This window comes from Capra hircus, chromosome 19 (assembly GCF_001704415.2).
Source record: "Capra hircus breed San Clemente chromosome 19, ASM170441v1, whole genome shotgun sequence".
NCBI classification, from domain to species: Eukaryota; Metazoa; Chordata; class Mammalia; order Artiodactyla; family Bovidae; genus Capra; species Capra hircus.
In genome coordinates this window covers 23,353,094-23,368,612 of record NC_030826.1, presented here as the reverse complement: position 1 = coordinate 23,368,612, position 15,519 = coordinate 23,353,094, and the positions used below count along the sequence as shown (strand labels likewise).

At 36.5% G+C, this 15,519-nt stretch overlaps 1 protein-coding gene across 2 annotated transcripts in view; it reads right to left on the bottom strand.

Annotated features, from left to right (window-relative positions):
* Window positions 600-15,519, bottom strand: part of PAFAH1B1 (platelet activating factor acetylhydrolase 1b regulatory subunit 1) — a 65,684-nt gene continuing 50,764 nt past the window's right edge. For both annotated transcript variants that reach the window (XM_018064414.1, XM_018064413.1), the window contains 6 exons: window positions 12,069-12,237; window positions 10,079-10,181; window positions 9,134-9,362; window positions 7,844-7,945; window positions 5,382-5,538; window positions 600-4,528 (listed from right to left, as the gene is read on the bottom strand). In XM_018064414.1, coding sequence (XP_017919903.1) covers window positions 4,455-4,528; window positions 5,382-5,538; window positions 7,844-7,945; window positions 9,134-9,362; window positions 10,079-10,181; window positions 12,069-12,237 — 834 coding nt within the window. In that variant the 3' untranslated portion in view covers window positions 600-4,454. The remainder of the gene's footprint in view (window positions 4,529-5,381; window positions 5,539-7,843; window positions 7,946-9,133; window positions 9,363-10,078; window positions 10,182-12,068; window positions 12,238-15,519) is intronic.

The following is a 15,519-nucleotide window of genomic DNA, read 5'->3' as shown; positions in this document are numbered from 1 at the left end:
TGGTTGGATGACATCACCCACTCAATGGCCAGGAGTTTGAACAAACTCCAGGACATGGTGAAGGACAGGGAAGCCTGGTGTGCTTCAGTCCATGGGGTCACAAAGAGTGGACACAACTGAGCAACTTAACTAGTTATCTCCAAGAATCCAAGACCACTGGACAGAATAAAAAGGCCCACTCATTAGCAAGCAAAAGGCAGTCGAGTCACTTCTCCCCGGGGGCCCTGACCGCCACTCCAGGACCAAATCCTTGCAAGGGGGTTTTAAAATGTCCTTCCTGGCCTCAGCTGTAGCCAGTCAGAAACAGCTGCTGGAGGGAAGGGCAGAGCCTTAGAAAATGGCCTGAAACTGCTCAACCCAATGGGTTGTGCGAGCCGCTGCAGCTGCACGCCTAGCTCTCTCCCACAAAGCGGGTGGAGGAGGCAGACAGCAAAGGCAGAGCTGGCTCCGTCCTAAGGCAAGGCCCTGCTGCCCTGCCAGCAGCTTGCTTTTTACTCTCCCTGTGACTGGTGCTGAACACAACCCTGCTTCCTACTGGGACTCAATTTAAAAGGTTTTTAATCTGTGCACAGAAAGACCGGAAAAATAAAAATCACATCTAGTTTTATAGGCATTTAATAGTTTACCAATTGGTACAATAAGATTTTTTTAATATGCAGAAAACATGAATAAATCTTGTTTTACACAGTCTGAGAGCAACAAATCTTACTGTAAAACACAAGAGCAATATTATATACATTCCTTTACTGATTTTTTTTTTAATTGTGTCAATATCTTCAGTTAACTCTTACAATCTGGGGAACGGTTTTCTCCAATCACCACCTCTGTAACTGTTCGTTCGCATGAAATCAACGTTCGCCTTCATGTCAGTGTCGGGATCAACTTCTAAACTCGAAGATTGTGTGTGTGTTTCTACCATCTTCAGAGTGAGCTTTAGGGACGCCTGAAGTATAGGCAGGACAAGAAAGCAGCTACTTACATGATAGAGTGGAAAGATTAAAAGGCCAGTTCAGTCCAGTTGTGACTTGTAAATCCAGCTTGCCCTCCCCCCACCCCACTGGAAAAGACTGAAACCTTTTTCACCGATTTTGTACATGTTGCTTCTCTTACCAGGTGATTCTTCTTTGCATCACCTAGATTAGTTAACATACTGGATTTATATACAGCTGGACAGAGAATAAACTATCTTTTCAGTGCTGTTTCCTTCGACAATTTTATTTTCAGTTGCTTAAGGATTATCAAGCCACCACTGTCAACAAAACGAAATATTCTTCTAAATAGTTTTTCTTTAAATAAATTAAAAAAAAAAACTATTTAATGAGTGATATTATCTGGAAGTTCACATAGAAACAGAAAGAGGCAAACAGGAGAGCAGGGCACTGACAGTAAGGAGACTGGGCTTGGTGACCTAGAGCCAAAGCTTCCGGGGAGACGACAGCGAGCGCCCGCAGCCCGGAGGACGCGCTAACACTAGTGAGTTCTACGGCAGTGCTCTGGGCACACAACTGGTCACACCACAATGGACAAAACAGGACAGTCTCAGTCTCCTACTAAAGTGCAAGATGCCGTGTCAACAAGCAACTATTCTCCAAGCCATGTCTAAAACCAGCTTCCGTGGCTCACACGGTCAGGGGTGCGGCCAGCACGTCTTGGGCACGCTATGTCAGGGTGGCACTGGAATGTCTGCTTTCCACACACACAAAAGGTCAGTCATCGTTGGAGGATGCAGTTCTACCAGCTTTTTATTTCTTAAATAAGTGGCCAATCTGATTGAGAAAGTGACAAAGCAGCAGTGAACCTCTAAACCAATTAATAAATTCCTCTACTTACAATCCAAACCAGTAACCTCATCATTGTACTTATCCCAGGCAAGGCACAGGGTTAGACAGCAGACAGAGAAAACACAGGAAACAGGAAGAAAGGGCATCAACAGGGCAGTGTCAAACAACAGTGCAGGAAACCTCTGCAAATCTGCTTCCGGATTGTGGATGGATCACTCTCCCCCTCCCTCATTATTCAAACAGGGCTCTTTACACTTGGATCCAGTTGAGGACCATCCCTGAGATTCGACATTCGCTGCTTCGGAAGTGGAGGATGTCTGATAACTCAACTAAGCAGCAGGCTGTGGCACTCTCCCAACAAGGATGACTTGGTTTACAGTGACAGCTTCTCCTCGTGTGTCGGAAGTCACTGCAGGCTGCACAGAAAACCCAGCGACAGCGGCTTTGTTTCCTCCTAAATCGGTACCATTTTTTTTTCCTTTATTGTTCGTATCTAGGAGTGATTTCTAGATGTTGTGGCTTACCCTTGAACAATTCGTGTTGCTACATGCTAAAGACGAATTAAAATACAAGACATTTATACATGTACAAACAAAAGTTAAAGATGCACCATTTCTATGTATTTATATTTCTTAAAGTAGGACAGGAAATAGCAGCAAACGAGAACAAAGATAATCTTCCATAGCTTCTGTAGAAAAATCCAGTCAGAACAGCTAAGGGGAAACGAAAAAAAGACCTCTCAATGTGAGCAGGGTTGTGAGGCAATAATGTCCTGAAAGTTATCCTACTGTATTTAAGAAATTAGCTTAAGTTGTCATTTTTGTCCTCAAAAATAGGCATTAGTTTTCAAAACACTTTTCCTTCCAGAGACATCTCTCAGGAATTATTAAAAACAAACAAGCCAACAAACAAAAAGACACAAGCTAGACATAAAGCTGCTTCTAGTAAATATATGGCCTATTCTCTGTGTGTGTATCTACAGCACATTAACTCTAACCCTTTGTCTTTTTCAGGAACCAAATTTCCACTGAATACTAAAAAGAATATTAAAAAAAAAATCATGTATTACACAAATGGATAAATACAATTCAAGATAAATTTGTTAAACTTTGTTATTTCATTGTTGTTAACTTTTCAAATGACCTTAAGAAAAAAATGTTGGTTAGCGAAGCAGTGGGATTATTTATTAATCTGCATTGGAATATTGTTTCCAAAGTCACAGATAAAAATTCTCTTAAACCTACTTGTAGTAACTTTGGATCACAATATACAACGTATCAGGGATGTGTAAAATGCTCAACAGCCAAATTGGGGGTGGGGGTGATAACGGAAGTGATTTTCTTTAGCTGGGAAAAATTCCCACAGAGTCAGACCTAGTTTTCAGAAGCATCAGGATCAAAAAGGATTTGTTCTAAAGCATGGTATTTCCACAGCAAGATTTATTCTATTTATATGTTTTAGCACTTCAAAAACCCAGGACCCAAGGACATGGAGGTTGTATGTGTGTGTGATATATATACATATACAGACTTATCCACTTATAGATAGGCCTATATACTCATAAACATTTATATATAAACAAAAGGTGAAAACACAGTACATTTTTATGCACGCTCCATTAAACCCTGTCTTTTTTAATAAACTTGTAAAACACAGTTCAAATTGATATCAGATTCATGTTGAAGAACAAACTGCTGTTATTTCTCCCACTCCCTTAAAATGGGCAAACATAACCTTTTCAAAATTTCTTTGTCATTATGTTATGCACATTGCACATCCCTAAAAAACATCAAAAACAAATAGTGATTTGTACCATGACACACTCAATGGGAAGATTAAAATCTACTTGGGAATCACATCACTATACAGTCTAATAGTATGGAGAATACAACTAGAAGTGTGTCTAGTGTGGAAAAGAGAAGCTTAGAGTATTACAGTGTTTTTTTAACCTGTTTACAAAGCAGTAAGACCCAAATGAAATAAATGATTTGTTATTAGTTGCTGAGATTTTTCTTATTTCAGATTTACAGTCATTTTCTTACATAAAGATACCACTAGCCTTTGCTTGATAGGCTGCCAAAACAAATGTATCCCATTGATTTGGCAAATGTGTCATGACAAAAATTCCAATATGTAATCCCCATTAATTACATAGATGGTTCAGAAGATTTTGAATTGTAGCCTTATTATCTAACATCCTTAAAGAAGATTTATTAAGCACACTTAAGTGATGTTACATAGATACACATTTCAGAAAAAGCCCTAATAACCACCACTTTCCCCCAAATGAGGCCATCAAGTCAGGCACCAACAGGACAGCAGAAAGAAAAACAGGAATTAATAATCCAACATAAAATGACACTGTCAACTATTCAGTTTAGTGCCCTAGTTCAATTTATTCAACTTCTGCCTTCTTAGGCCTGGTGTGACCAATGCCAGCCCAGGTTTTTAAACCCTATGGTACTTCTAGACAACGTATGTAAATTTACAGTATACAATTTGGATTCACCATGCATGAATACTTTGTGTGTAACATTTAATAAGCTCAATCTACATCCAGAATAATTTACATGAAAGGACAATATTTATTTAAACAGAGCTCGATGGGGTAACCATGGTATCATCAGAGTGCATCCAGAGGAAAAAAGGGAGGAGGGGCCAAATGAGACTCAATCAACGACACTCCCACACCTTCACTGTTTGATCTACACTGCCAGTAACCACATATGGGGCCGTCTTATGGAAATCTGAAAAAAAAGAAAAGGCTTACTTTAAAATCAGACTGAGCCACAAATAATGTTTAATAAGGCACAAATAACACATTCAAATGCCAGGAATACCCGTTTTTTCCCTCTATTCAGCCACACATCCACCCCAAGCAGATGTATCACAAGCTTACCAACTCGGTAAGGGAAACCGAAACAATGAAATCTTGTATCAAATCTCTAAAAATAAAAAAATACCTCCCCCACTATCCTCTTTCCAACTGACGCTCAATAAACACTGAATTCTAACAGCAAGGACAGCCTCAATGCAGCCACTTACTGAACATTTACTATGCTCAAGGCTTACTACTAATGCTTTATATTCATGTTTAATCCTCCCAACAATTCTGTAAGGTTTAAACATTAGCCCTATTCTACTGCTCCATCGTCATTATTAGATCCATAATACTCTAGTATATTTACTATCTTAAATTCTAAATTCAGGTTCAGATGATATTGAGGATGTTTATTAAGTGTAATACAATTCTGAGTTCCCGGTACATGGTAGTACATATGTGCCAGAGGAAAAAAGTTAACATTTCCTTTGAGAAACTTACAAACTAGTAGGGAAGAAAAATTACCCATCAGAGTGGTCAGTAAGCATCCTCTTCATAAAGTAACTGTTTTATTATAAGGCTGATGATGGAGAGAGTTAAGGAAAGGAGAATTTCAAACAAACAGTAGGAATCCATAAGATTTTTTAACCTGTCTTCTCTATTCTGCCCTGAAAGCCCATCTTCATTTCTTACCTGGAAACATCCATAGGGTCAGATTAAACTGTTAGGTCTGGCACTCCAAAACCTAACTGCTCAGAAACCACGTAACTCGTACATACCCAAGGAGGTAACAAAGTGTTCATGCGCATTGAGGGTCTTCATGCATCGCTTGTTCTTGTAATCCCACACACGTAGGGTCTTGTCATCAGCGCAACTCAAAATAAACTTCCCCCCAGAATGGAACAGAACTCCACGTACCCAGTTATCATGACCCACCTTAAAAACAAAAAGGTGTATGACTTAATAAAGGGATAAATAGTTTAAACAGCATCTATGAAAATAGTTAAGGCATTACTCAAAGTGGATTGAAACTACATGCATTAAAAACATCAATGCCAAAAAGGCAAAAGGGGGAAAAAGTCTAGGGAATCCTTCTAGAGTAAAGGAACCTGAAAACTAACAAGATATGACCAGTAAATGCAACACATATAATACTTAACTAGCTCCTGGATAGTGGCTAAAGTAGTTATAAAGGACACGACTAGGGTAACTAGAGAAAATTTAAATATATAATGTATTAAATTTCTTCAGTGTGACAACTTTATTAAGGTTTTATAAAATACTTAGGAAATACATGTTAAAATATTTGGGGTCAAGTGTCATGGTGTCCACAGGTAACTTTCAAACTGCACAGCAAAATCTACAATACACACATGGAGAAAAGAAACTGTTGACAACTGGCAACTCTAGATGAAGGATATGTAGGTATTTACTGCGTATCTTTATTCATCCATTCATCTACCTATATCCCCTGTCCAGCAGTTCCATTTCTTACAATTTATCCTAAGAAATAATTAAGAATGTGTAAGGTGACTAATTAGTTAACAAAGATGTTCAACAAATCACTGTATGCACTGAGTACATCTAATGACTGAGCAAATGCCACACACCTGCTAGGTTAAAAGTCTACTGCAAAGCAGCATGTATACAATGTTCACATGTTTTTAAAAAGCCACCATATGCATCTATAGTAATTTAAGAAGAGTTTAGAACAGTCCAGTCCAACAGGATAGCCATTAGCCATGTCTGGCTATTTAAATATAAACTAGCATTAAATTAAACAATTCAGTTTTTCAGTCTCAGTAGCCACATTTCAAATGCTCAATAACTGTTTGCAGCTAGTTGCTACCATGCTGGACAGTGCAGACGCAGAACATCAACACACGAAGTTCCAATGGACAGCTCTAATCTAATATAGTTGGTAGTTATTAGTAGGTATGGTAAAGTGATCTGAGGGTGATTTTCTTCTTTTTTCTTTCCTTTTTCTGTTTATTTCTCAAATTTTCTACAATGTAAATAAACTATACTGCTTTTGTAAAAGAACCCCCCAAAAGAGCTAAGTTAAAAAAAAAAAAAAAGATGACCAAGGCAATACATCTTTGGCCTTGGTTTACTTTTCCTTCTTTGCTCTTACTTAAAACACTTTTGTTATATTACAGTGATCTCTAAAAGCCACCCACCAATCACTAAAGTTGCAGAAGATTCAATAAAATTCAAACCATGTTTCTTGGAGCCACACCAAAACAAAGCAGAAAAAAAGAATCCTCTTTCAGTTGAAAAACAGGAGGCAGAAACCTCTAGGGAAATTAATGGTGACCTGTGATGTTCCAGAAGAAGACAGCACATGCTTTCTGATTTTTAAATGTAGACATGTTTTCAAACAGCAAGATAGTATATTTGAACTCAGCTCAGAATACTAAGAGGAAAGTTTAATTTTTTAATCAGTTCTTCTTTTTAAAATATACTACATTATCTATTTTTTTAAATTAGAAATCTAGCATTCTAAGAATGCCAATCAGTTCCTGATGATACTTCCATACATGTCTACCATATCCCATAGACAAGACAGTTGCTTCAAGATACGATTAACACCTAAGATTAACACTTCAAAACAAACATGCATGCCAAATTATAAAAGCTGCCACTGGATTAATGTCCATGGCCCCCCTTAGAACTCCTGAAGGCAAACAAGAAAGTCCATAATATCTTCTTATAATTTATATATCCTCATACTAAAATCTGGATGAAATAGGCTCCTAAATGAAATAAAGATTTCCAAGTCATAGAGCTGCTGCTGCTGCTAAGTAATACTGTTCATTTCTGAATGCTTAAAATAACCAAATAAAACTGGAACATGAGAATAGATAGTAAGTTAAAGGGATTCATTTTAAAAGTAAATATAATGAGATCAAGAAGCACAGTTTTAAAAAATATACATGAGTCTGTAATATTTGTTTTCCACATATTTCATAGGAGATATTACATAATTTTAGAGATACAATGGCTAGAATCTCCCTCCTAGTACTGACTGGCTTTGCAGATCCACTGTAAAATGTAATAGTCTATAGAAATAACCTCCATATCACTGTAACCATGCTCTTAACCAAAAAGTATCTTTATAAAGAAGTTATTTTAGAACATCAAATAATTCAGATTTACTAGGAAACCACAAGGCACCTGACCCTAAAAGATATGCACAGAGTAAAAATGCGAAAGCGGCAGTGAAATTATGCAAACTCACCAGGGTCATAAGGCACATGCCAGTACTGACATCCCACATCTTGATAGTCTTGTCCCTGGATCCGGACAGTAAGAATGGCCCAGGTTTGCCACTTTTTTTAGTCTATAGAAAACATAAAAATCAAATTTCCTGGGCAAGAAGTTAGGTGACTTAAATGACAACTACCCAACAATGATCTGTATTTCTACTTTTGCAAAAACGCATTGTTTGACAAAAAACGATATGTATTTTAGGCATACCACTGTTCTGAGCTATGTATACAAATGATTACTACAATCAAGCTAATTAACACAATTATCACCTCACATTACCACATTTGTGTGTGTTCTGTGAAAAGAACACTAATGATGAACCCTCTCAGCAAATTTCAAGTATACAATACGGTACTGTTAACTACAGTCACCGCGCTGTAATTAGATATCCAGGACTTATTCATCCAAGGTCACAAAGAGTTGGATACGACTGTTACTACCCCAGCTACAATGAATCTATGACGTGGTAAGTAACCACCACCAGGTGGCAGTAAAAAAAAAACACCCAACAAACCTGAAAATGCAATGAGCCAGCCAACTAGGAAGAGATTACCAAAACAGCTTCATTTTGAAAAATAATTGGTTGGGGGTAGGTGAGGGTGAGAGTGTCTTCATTTATTAAAATTTAAAAAAAAAAAAAAAAAACCACGATAGGAATGTCACTATAAAAAGAATTTTGGTTCATATAATATTTACAGAAGTAATTATTCTGTAATTTTAAAAGTATTAATTACAAAGAATGAAATCATGAGGAGCACAAATGATCAAGAATATCAGAGGCCTCCATATGAAATATTCTTCACTTAAAACAAATGCTATTCTTGTTTTTAGTTTTTGGCCATGCCACATGGCATGTGGGATCTCAGTTCCCTGATCAGGAAGCTGAGTGTTTTAACCACTGGACCACCACTGAAGTCCTGAGAAAAGCTACTCTCCTAGAAGATGACTTTAACTTCTCCCATAAGTTTTATTTTGTATTGGTATACTCTTAAAACAGGGACAATTATAATTAATTTCTGATTTAATGACCACTTCACTTACCCTAACCCTAGCACACATCAAGGGTCAACTGACAGCAACAATAACCACTGGTTAAAAAATATAAACACATCTATCTGCAAGTTGGAAAGAATTTCAAGACTCAGAATTCTGGATGCAGATTTTATAATGGCATGAAACAGAGAATCGGGGAAGGTCATTTAAGGTTCTCAAATAGTAACAGCCACAAAATCATGAAATAACACAAATCATACAGTACCTCAGATCCTGTTGCTTCAGAGATGGAAGAATATGAGCTTTCGGGAGCCCAGGAAATGCATTCTACCACATGCTCATGTTCTCGAAGCTCAGCCTTGCATTCCTTTGTTGCTACGACCCACACACGCACAGTCTGGTCATTGGAACAGCTGGCTATCAGAGTGCCGTCTTGATTTGGCCGCACCATACGTACCCATTCTCTGTGTCCTGTGAATGTCTTCACACAGTAGCTGTAAAAATACATAATAATTTACACTGTGAACAGCAATCACTGGGGCCCTTCCCAGAAGCGATACAAGACTAGCTATGCACTGGAACGAAGAGAATTGGCATTATATGCAAGTCAACAGAATACACGTACATTCCTGGTTAATAAAAGAGGGAGACAGGCTGGAAAGTCAAACATCAGTTAAAATAAGCTGATGGAAATATCATTAAAGAGCTAACCAAATCAAAATCTAGAAGGAAAAAAATAGAGAGAAATATAATCTTTTAACTAAGCACACACAGTAGACCTAACAAAAATATTTCTAGCCATGTTGGGGAAAAGGCATGCTCTTACTAATCTGGACAAAACCAGTAGGTTAAGGTTTTATTATAACAGTCATGTAATTCTAAGCACAACCAAATTAAGCCTAATTGGGCATACCTGCAAAAATGTTATTTACATTTTAATTCAACTCAGAGAGATCACCTAAAAGAAGACCACAGAGAAAGTAAGCCATTACATAGAAAATGGCTCTCAAGGATATAGAGCTTCTTCCATAATTTCTCTGTTTCTTTTGGGTAGACATTTAAAGATTAAAACTTAAGTTTTAAAATGTAACTGTCATGGTAATCATTCTGGGTTACAACCAAATTTACAAGAACAATCAGAACACAGTTTTGGATTTTTTGTTGAATATTATTTCTTTAAGCTGATGCCTTTTCAACTAAATCTACTTACCCAGTTTGCACTTCCCACATTTTTATAGTTTTATCCCTTGAGGCAGACACTATATGATCTCCATTGGGCATGATGGCTACTGAAGAAACATTGTGGTCATGGCCTAAAACACAAAACGCAGTTACTATATTAAACAATGTATCACCAAGAGCAATTAAACCTTAATTTACCATGAGATTTCATCAGGGATTTCAAGTATCACAGCTACTTTAAATACAACGGAGTTCATATAAATTTAATAAGAAACTTGGATTTACACAAAAACATAAGGGACTGTTAAGGAATTAGTAACTAATAAAACAATCCACAATGAAATAAGTAGCCAGCTCAATTTACATTTCAATTTGCACAACTGTTTTAACAAGTTATTAACTGGAGACCTATTAATGCCATACGGTGTTCATTTCTGCAAATATGTCCCAGCCAATAATGTGTTAAAATCACAGGTAATCGGTACCATCAGCATTTGAATATATTAACACATCGGATGTTTTTGAGCACTAAAAAGCAAAACAAAACAAAAATTTCCATGGTTGCTATTCTAAGATATAAAATAGAAATTAAGATTTACAGAGATGAATAGAATGGATAAGAAAAATGGGCATTTGGCTCTATGTAGAAACTAGTGGTTGAAAGCTTTTTGTGTTGATGTGCACAGGAGCAAAAAAAATAAAATACATTATTCATAATGCTAGTTAGCTATCCTATGGCAAAAAAGCCCCAGAAAATTCTCTTAAGTATCACATCATTTAAAGGAATACACAATGATTGGAAAGAACTCTTTAAGTCAGAGCAATAAGACACAGGCTACCTAACAAAACAAATATAGATTTTACAAAAGGATTCAATAAAACTCCTTTAACTGGTAAACTTCCCTAATGCACTTAAATTGGGGAGTGGGGGACATATTATTCAAATTACACCATCTATGTAATTGCATAGCTTTCTCAAGTGCTAACATCACTGGATAATGTATTTTAATGTATTTTAAAACAGTTTATTATTAACACAGTTAATATAAAATCCAAACATCCATATTTCGTCATGTTTTAAAAAACAAAAATCCTTATTTAGGAACCACCTCCTATGTACCAGGTACTAAACCAGATGATTCAAGCATACAATCTCATTTTATCCTCACAAGCCTTATGGCTTCAATTCTTAATTCAATATTTAAGTTTTATTAACCTTACAGATTAAAGAGGTTAAAATTTCCTAATGCCATAAGTAAACAAGTAGGACTCAGAATCCAGGTATCTGATTTCAAAGCCCACGCTCTTTCCAGAAAGCCAAACTGCTTCAGAAAATGATCTCCAGGACAAGGAGAAGATAACAATGAGACTACAGTGTATGTGGGATATTAAAAAGTGAGCAAGGGAACCTGGGTTCCAGCTTTCACTGTATTTACTCTCTAACTTCAGTTTCCCAATTGAGAAAAATGAAAAACAGAAAGAAAAACCACCTCAGTAACTTCATTTTCTCTTTTTCTCAAGAACAGATAGATGCCCAGCAGTTTTTCTCATCCAAAAATATTTGTGAAAATAAGTATTTTATAACCACTAAGAGACACTTCCCCAGTGGCTCAGTGGTAAAGAATCCACCTGCCATGCAGAAGACACAGGAGACGCAGATTCAAACTCTGGCTCGGGAAGATCCCCTGGAGAAGGAAATGGCAACCTATTCCAGTATTTTTGCCGGAGAATCCCATGGACAGAGAAGCCTGGTGGGCTCCAGTCCACAGGGTCGCAAAGACTCGGATACAACTAAAGCGACTGAGCACGCAAGCACAAAGAGATTCTTAAACCTCGAAACAAAGAGACAACTCTCAATGACCATGACTATCCATGGATTGTCTATATCATATGCTCCTACACTGGCACAGTAAGGACTGAATGAAGGGAACCTGCACACTGTAAGAAAACATTATCCTTCTTCTCCCTGCAATACTATGTTAGAAACCAATAGCAAAATGCTATCCTCTACTCCTTACCATGCATGGTTCTGATGCATTCAAAGCCCTGAAAATCCCATAGCTTAATGGTCATATCTGCAGAACATGAAGCCAGAAGCTTGCCACTGTGGTCGAATGAAATATCCTGTACAGAGTCTGTATGCCCCTTAAGAGTTCGTTCAAAATCTCCAGTCTCATAATCCCACACCTGTCAAGTGAACAGAAAATTGGTTAGCATCACATCATTCCTTTCTCAGTTCACATTTGCACTCGACAGGCCAGTCTGGCACTACAGTGACTAACCGAGCAACTAATAAAGGATAACTATCTTAGAATCATCACATCTTCAAGCATAAATTGGTCTTTTCTCTATAGAGAAAAACGATTATTAAATAAACCTCTAAAACCACATTTATTAAGTATCCACCATATATCTAATCATGCTAGTGACTGCCACAGAACAGTCTCATCTCAGCCTGACATCAGGCAACAGACAAGTTAAAAAGTAAATATAAGTGCCAAAAAAAGAAAAAAATTCATGAGCCTGACATGAATTTATATGTAGAATATTAGGGGAATGATGAAGGAATACCCAATTCTACTAGACAAGCAGAGCTCAGACATCTAAGAAGCCAAGAAAAGACTTCACAAGATGTAACTGTCTTTAAATAGCAGATTAACAGAAGCATATGGTCATTTTGATGTAAAAGCACTGAGCCACAGTCACATTTTTAAAGAAAATAATAAACTATCAAGAATAATTATTATTATAAACACATCTCAAGAACACACTGAACTTCTGTTCTGGTGGTCAAATGCTAGTCTTAAGTCTGTAACTAACACTAATTACGTACGTGCTCTAAAATCAAATGGCTGATTCCATTCTTACCATAATAAAATATATCTGTGATAGGGTGTATTTCAACCAATTTAAAGAAACTTAGAAAATGCATTTTGAAATCTAGAAACAATTTAAACATCCAACAGTAGGGAAATTGCCACATAGATGTAAGGAATCTATGGCATGTATACAATGTTACATAAAAAAAACCCACAAAATTATACAACTATGCAAAAAAATACAAAAATATCCTCTAAAAACATTTCTTTTATAGAAAATTTATGTATGCTCCCCAAAATAAACATATAAAAATTTTACCATTTAAATGTTCAACTACTTCCACACTGAAGTGATTACTGTATGTTTAGCTTTTTTCACAGTTTGTTAATGTATTTTTTTTCTTTAATGTATTCTTGACTATACTGGAGGGGTTTTTGATGTTATCATAGCATTTTAGAATTTTAATTTTCAATTATTATAGTTTATAGAAATAATTACTTTTTATATATTGACCTTGTATCTTGGCATTCTGTTTAAATTCAGTCATAGTTCTAGCAAATTTCTGAAGAATCCTTGGGATTTTCTACACAGAAAATCATGTTATCTGTAAGTAACATTTGCAGGTAATAATTCTTCCTTTCCAATCTGTATGCCTTTTATTTCTTCTCTACTGCACTGGCTAGCCACTCTAATACAAACGTGGATTTAAGTGGTCATTGATCCCTGAACTCGAGGGGGAAGAACTGCTTTCTACCATTAAGTATTAATATTTTGTCCACTGTGGGTTTACCAGATACCTTTACCTTTTACCAGTCTATGGAAGCTCCCTCCCTAGCTTGTTGAGTTTTTATCATGCTTTTCCTGAAACTATTACGCTTTTTTAACTGATATGGTATATCACACTAATTAATTTTTAAATATCAACCAATCTTGCATTTTGGGATGAACCCTACTTGGTTATGACATACTAATTACTCCTTTTATGAACTGCTGGATTCAATTTGCTTATAATTTGTTAAGGATTTTGCATTTATGTTCATGAATGTTATTGTATCAGTCTATAGGGTTTTTTTTTTAATATTATCTTTACCCATTTTGATATCTAATTGTTTCAACACCAAGAGTTCAGGTGAATACATTCTGAACGGTAGGTATGACCTTGAAGTTCACTTCCATTTCAGTTAACTTTGTTTCCTGCATTCATTAAAGAACACTGAAGCATCTTCCTCTAAACTATTAATAAATATACCCAGAACCGTGTCTCTTCATAAATGGTAAGCAAACACGGTAATGTAATGTTTATAAATGTTAGGAATTAAAGATAATCAATTTTTTCTCTACTGGATATTCACCTTTTGTATGATTATAAAATAAATGCTCATGATAAAAAAATCTATAATGTACTGATATAAAGGCAATAAAAATATTCACTATCCTACCAATGGCATGATTTTTCCATTTTTTCTATGCTCTTTTTTAAAAAAAGTACAGTGCCTGTGTATACATCATTAACTTGTTTTTCCCTTTGTGTCTTATCATAAGAATTTTTCCATGCCATTAAAAAGTTACTAGCAAACATTCTTTTAGAAGTAATTCCTATTATTTTCTAAACAAAATGCAATGTTTTTCATTACTATACAAAACATTATAGTGAAAACCTTTGAATACTGAAAAATATCCATCCTCATTCTGCAATACTTAGGTCAGACAGTGATGGTTGAAAAAGAATTTTGAGGGCTAAGTTTTTTAGCCCTCCATATATTGTGCTAAAATTGTTCTCCTGTAAGACTGTATCAAATGTAATTACAATGCCTGCTTCATCAAATTCTTACCACAACTGGGAATTCTCATTTAAAAAGTAAAATATTGGGGGCCTCCCTGATAGCTCAGTTGTCAAGTATCCACCTGCCAACTCAAGAGACACAGGTTTGATCCCTGATCCAGGAAGATTCCACAGGCTGTGGAGCCAACTAAGTCCGTGCACCACAACTAGCCTGTGCCCTAGAGCCTGGGAGCTGCGACCACTGTGCACACATGCCGCAACTGCTGCAGCCTGCACTCCACAGCAAGAGAAGCCGCCGCAATGAGGAGCCCGCACAATGCCCGCAGCTGGAGAGTACCTCCTGTCTGCCACAACTGAGGAAAAGCCAGCACAGCAATGACCACCCAGCACAGGCAAAATAAAAATAAAACAAAAAACAAGTAAAAAATAAGAAGTAAAGCAGCTTGCTAGATTTGACATGTATTTTAATTTACACTTCTTCTACTCTTAGTAATGAGGCTAAAGCTCTATTGTCGGTTCTACTGAGAATTCCACAGACAGAGGAGCCTGGAGGGCTACAATGCATGAGGGCGCAGAGAGTTGGACATCCCTGAGTGACTAACATTTTCTACTATTAGTAATGAGGCCAAAGCTCTATTGTTGGCTATTTTTCCTTCCTCTATGAATTACCTGTTCATGACCTATACTCCATTTTTCCTATTGAGATGTTACTGTTTATCATACTTGTTTGAACTCTATAAAGTTGGCAATCCATCCTCTGCTTTACTAATTGAAAGTATTTTTTCAGTTTTTTGTTTGCTCTTCATTTTTCTTAATATTTAAGAAATACTTCTAAGTGACAACCAGAAATAATGTTTCAGATATTT